The sequence below is a fragment of the Egretta garzetta genome, unplaced genomic scaffold, assembly GCF_000687185.1.
Source record: "Egretta garzetta isolate BGI_Z169 unplaced genomic scaffold, ASM68718v1 scaffold34, whole genome shotgun sequence".
Lineage (NCBI taxonomy): Eukaryota > Metazoa > Chordata > Aves > Pelecaniformes > Ardeidae > Egretta > Egretta garzetta.
In genome coordinates this window covers 3,223,052-3,228,205 of record NW_009259586.1, presented here as the reverse complement: position 1 = coordinate 3,228,205, position 5,154 = coordinate 3,223,052, and the positions used below count along the sequence as shown (strand labels likewise).

General features: G+C 43.8%; 2 protein-coding genes across 2 annotated transcripts in view; one reads left to right on the top strand and one right to left on the bottom strand.

The window, feature by feature from the left end:
- Positions 1–6: 6 nt before the first annotated feature.
- On the top strand, positions 7–1,968 carry METTL23 (methyltransferase like 23). The gene is made up of 3 exons (XM_035893352.1): positions 7–384; positions 730–814; positions 1,135–1,968. Exons 1-3 carry the CDS (start codon positions 264–266, stop codon positions 1,301–1,303), a joined length of 375 nt encoding a protein of 124 aa, XP_035749245.1. The 5' UTR covers positions 7–263; the 3' UTR covers positions 1,304–1,968.
- The window catches only part of SRSF2 (serine and arginine rich splicing factor 2), a 3,899-nt gene continuing 432 nt past the window's right edge, over positions 1,688–5,154 (bottom strand). Inside the window, exons 2-3 of the mRNA XM_009637742.2 lie at positions 5,143–5,148; positions 1,688–4,763 (exon numbers count right to left, since the gene is read on the bottom strand). Of these exons, the coding sequence (XP_009636037.2) occupies positions 4,460–4,763; positions 5,143–5,148 (310 nt within the window). The 3' untranslated portion in view covers positions 1,688–4,459. The remainder of the gene's footprint in view (positions 4,764–5,142; positions 5,149–5,154) is intronic.

The window sequence follows — 5,154 nt, the reverse complement described above, 5'->3', positions numbered from 1 at the left end:
GGACCTGTGGGTCCGCAGGAGAAGCCTGCCCGGCAAGCGGGTGCTGGAGGTACGAGGGGCAGCCCCCTTTCGGCACCCCCATCTGCTTGGCCGGGGGGCGGCGGCCCCCGCGCCGCTCCGCCTCCACCGACGCGCTGTGGTTTCAGGTGGGCGCAGGCGTGAGCCTCCCCGGGGTGGTGGCTGCCAAGTGCGGCGCTGAAGTGACCCTGTCCGACAGCGAGGAGCTGCCCCGCTGCCTGGGGAGCTGCCGGAGGAGCTGCCTGATGAACGGCCTGCCTCACGTACCCGTGGTGGGGCTCACCTGGGGGCGGGTCTCCCCGCAGCTGCTCTCCCTTGCCCCCGTAGACATTATTTTAGGATCGGATGTCTTTTTTGACCCAAAAGGTACATTAATACTCTGGGGTGTCTTTGATTTGTGACAAATGGTGAGGACTTCATGCCCAAGTAGTCCTGGGAGCACCGTCACGGGGCTGGGTGACAGCCATTAGGGTGGCAGTGTGCCCTTGACATTTCATAATTCTATCACTGAGCCATCATAAATACCGTGGCAGGTGGGCAAACAGAAAATGGAGCAGATAAACTGCATAAGGCCATGCTTCTTGGGTCTCATACAGCTGTGCTGAAGTCTTGTATCTATCTTTAACTACCATTTTATATAAGCAGGCAGAGGTAGCCATACCTAGAATGCAGAGACTAACCAAGAGTACTTCCTCTCCCCAAACTACACAGACTTTGAGGATATCCTAACTACGGTTTCCTTCTTGCTGGAGAAGAATCCACATGCTCAATTCTGGACTACTTATCAAGTCCGAAGGTAAACTTTTGCGTATTTAAGACTCAAATCTTAATTCCTGTCTCCCTGGTTTAGCTCTTATTAGAGAACATTAACTTCTCAGAGGCACCACTGCACAAAGCTCCTCCCAGACTGCGAATCAGGCTGGTGTTAACCAAATAAATCATAGGGGTATCTGACAACACCAGCCAAACTGGAAAATAATCCAAGAACCTGACTAGAAAACTTACAAACTCAGTTTTGTGAACCATTGTATTAAGTCTGGGACAGTCCCCTCTAATTGCTGCAGGAGTTATAAGCGTGGATCACATTTTCACACCCCCGGTATTTCCTCCCCCCAGCGCCGACTGGTCGATTGAACCTTTGCTCTGCAAATGGAAACTGAAAAACGTCCATGTTCCCCTACACTCGTTCAGCGCAGACAAAGAGCACTTGGCCAGCTCTTCTCTGCCAGGAAGACATACAATCGAAATGATGATCATCTCACTAGCAGGATCAGATGGTACTTAAGTTTATTCCACTTGTTGGTTCCAGTACAAGGTGACACTCAACTGTTCACTGGAGCATGGATCTGCAGAAAACAGTCCTGTTTACAGCAAACCTCATGCGCATTTTTTGGGAAGCAGAGTCCCTTAACAGTGATTCTTAAAACATGCATTGTAAAAATAAAGCTGTTCAATTGTTTAGCTATGGCTTTTGAGAAATTTGTGCTCCTCCCCAAAGACCATCTGACAGTTCAAAGACTCAATTCCTTTATGTAAGCCACTACACAACAGAGCTTAACAACCTGACAGTCCACAAGATCGAACTTGCATTTGCAACTTCAGCTATGAAGGAAAAAGTTAACTGCGCTCTTTCAGGATAAAAAACAAGCCCAGAAGATCAGTTTCCTAGGACTGAAGCTCTCTCCCAAAGATTCACATACAAAAGGCAGCCCCTTTTATTTTAAAGGAATCGTTGTAGCCTGCCGCTAGCCCTGCAGTCCTGGAACATACAAACTCCTCAAGTTTGTAGAAAAGTACTTTTAATCCTCGATCACACCAGATTGCAAGTATTCAGATGTTTCCATTCCCATTCAACATACATGCATGAAGTTAACAAGGCATTACAATAATAACCCTTGATACATGGTGGTTGAAGTTACAATTCATTTGGTATCCAAATCAAGAAAGAAAAAAAACCAACCAAAAACCAAATCATCCCTGTACCATGAGCTACCATCAAGCAGCCAGTTGTCAGGGCAAGCACACAGCAAGTGCAATTAGTACTGCTCAGTGTGTATCTTCCATACCAACATCCAACAGACCCCTCCAATTCTGTGTCTATGGCCTGGTATGCAATACTTGCCATACAACGTTTGGGTTAGTCACAATACTTGTTAAGTTTGCCCGTAGTAATTTAAAAGCAACCCCAGCAGATAAAATTTATAAGCAGTAGAATGCATTCAGTTACTATATAGAAGTTAAACATTGACAGTGTAATTGCAGAAATCTTTTCAAGCTAAAAATAAGCTGACTCGGACATTAGGTTGAGAAAAGTTAACACAGAAAAATGTTTAATATTAACTACAGAGACAGTGGGTATAGTACAGAATGTCTTAAGCAAAAGATACACCAATCAGTACTTACAAAGGAATGAACCATTTCTTTTCTTAACATTACATTTCTCATATGTAAGTTCATATATGTAGGTTGGTAAGTTTTACCATTCTGGAAAAAATAAGGTGTGTATATCATCAGCTAGATGTGCTCACTGTATGCTCCATTATTTTTACGCAAGGCCCGGGTGACTGGAAGTGCAGTTGTCAGGCATTTTAATTAACTGGACAGCCATTTGTTTCTGCACGACAAGGCATCGTTACACAGGAGCAATCAGGAGAAAACAGGAAACAGCCAAGCACTCTGCACTGCAACACGCCACCTTAACAGCTAACCAGCATTACTCAACTGCTACACAACTGCGCCTAGTGCACAAAAATACATAAGAGAAGAGATTAGAATTGAGTCTGATAAAACAATCCTTTCAAATATCAACTGTCACCTGAAAAGATTTCTACCAATTTGAATTTGAAGATACTATTTGAATTCAAAGTAAAAAAAAGCATTTACAGTAAATTTTCAAATTTAAGTTTTGCAGAATTTTATTTAAGGAATGAAGACAAAATTGAGAATACTTTTTGACAGAGTTAGCTACTCAGCATATAATGGCTGCATGTTTCCTCAGTATGAAACTGGAAGCAGCAAGTTACCATCAGTTTAATTTCAAAGTCAGCACTATATAAACAAAAATGAAGTTTTACCTCAAATATCCAAGCCAATAATGAAATCTGTAGTCGTTCACTTCACTAAATTACAAGAAATTTGAATAACAGCAACAAAATGGCACATAAAATGTAAAATCTGCCACTTGAGGCGCAACTTAAACAAGTAAAAAGTTAGACAAAATGTTACAAAATAACCTTTTCAACAGCTGGTTGCTCGTGCCAGGGGTCTCTCCAATGGACTGAAGACTCAAGCGATCTTTTCCCCCCAAAGGCGTCCTTTATGGAGATTCTCATTTATCTGATGCATCTAGGTTTGAAGAAAGAAAAGTTCAGCCAGGTTTCTACCTTGTCTCTTTGGGTTGTGTGGATGACTTCAGGTTTACTTCTAGTTGTGTTTCAACTGGCTTTGCCTAATTTAATTAAGCTTTAGGAATTTCCACAGTGTTCCACCTCCCCCCATGTGTTACTTTACTTCCAAGGCCAAATGTAAGGTTCTGTCAAAGTATTTAGTTACAAAGAGTAAGAAGCATCAGGCTGTAGATCAAGCCACCATTAACTTCAATTCAGCCTGTTCAACAATAAATTATTAAGTTATATATGTTATAAAACTAGTACTTCTTCATAAAGACTCAACTAAACTCTAATTAGCATTCAAAACAAAGTGTGACTAATTTTCCTACAATTATCTAACTTCAGAGCTAGCTTAGGCCCTTTCCTTTTAAAAATAGGACCAAACAGTTTGAAGGGTTAAAGACACACTATCCTTTCCCCACCCGGTGTATCCTTAGATGCCTCTTCAAGATGTCGACTTGAGGAAAAACTAGTTTCCATGGTTTTCTCGTTGCAAGGAATTTGCCACTTTTCTAGAACAGTTATTACCTCCAGTCAGTATAACGGCCACTGAACCGATCTTCCATTATAAAAGGATAGTGTATCTTTAACATTTAAAGACAAACCTGCTCCAATACACGCCCACAGAAACTGGTCCCTGGAGGATCAGCCAAATCAGTTAAAATCTGCAATACTGGCCAATATTCTTTTAGCAAACAGGAGACCGCAGCTTTAAAGGGGAAAATGCAGATGTTGGATAAATACAGTAAGAAATAGTCATTTTCATCATAGGTTGCGTCTCATACAATATTTTATTAAAACCAAGCCATTAATCTCTCAATAAAACATTTTCTTTCTAAAAAATTTCTCCGTAGAAAGCCCTTCAGTATTAATTTCCCTAAACCAATAACGAAAAGCACTGCTCAAGCAAAAAAAAAAAGCTATTCATGTGCCCCATTAGGATTCACTTGGTTCAGGCTATTAATACTCTAAGAACTACCCAACACCCCACCTAAGTGCTATAATAAATTAACATGCAACATGTGCTGATCCCAAGGTACATTACCATGTTCCTAGGAAGATACAGCTCCTTCTTCTTCCGGAGACTTGGGAGGGCTCTTAGACCTGGATCTAGAGTTGGATTCCCTCTTTGAGGCAGGGGGAGGGCTTCTAGATCTGGACCGGGATCTGGACCTGGACCGGGATCTGGAGACAGATGAGGACTTTGACTTGGATCTCCTGGCAGACCTGGACTTCGAGGTGGAGCGAGACCGAGAGCGTGTGCGAGACCGGGATTTGGATCGACTGTAACGGGACCGACTGCGGGACCGAGAGCGGCTCCTGCTTCTAGATCGGCTGCGACGGCGTCTTCGAGGGCTAAAATGTACCAGAAAGAAAAAAAAAAGCATTAAAAGTTGAACGCGGGTGGCGCAAAAGATCTCAGCGAGTAACTTTGGGACAGGCAGGGCGGAACAGAACCCACGTGGGCAAGAAAATGAGCGTTAAGAGAGCGCCATTGTTCAGAGTGAGTGGCCAGGGGCTAAAACTACCACAGGGCGAAACCCTTCCGCTATGAGGGAACTCCACGTGCCCTGGCTACTAAAGCCCTGCTCCCCCCTCCCAACCCCGCCGCGAAACTCACTCGGAAAAGGAAACGAAACGCAGCGGTCCCCGCTGTACAGGCGCATGCCAAAGCCCCGTCTCCCCGCCTTATTACTGAAATTCCGCTGCCTCCCGCACCCTTCCAGGCACTTACCTGCGGCTGCGG

Excerpts from the sequence above, each read along its gene's own strand:
- METTL23 (XM_035893352.1), top strand. The coding sequence starts at position 264 with ATGAACGGCCTGCCTCACGTACCCGTGGTGGGGCTCACCTGGGGGCGG. Across the intron at positions 385-729 it reads TGTCTTTTTTGACCCAAAAG|ACTTTGAGGATATCCTAACT; the intron begins GTACATTAATAC and ends CAAACTACACAG. Across the intron at positions 815-1,134 it reads ACTACTTATCAAGTCCGAAG|CGCCGACTGGTCGATTGAAC; the intron begins GTAAACTTTTGC and ends TCCTCCCCCCAG.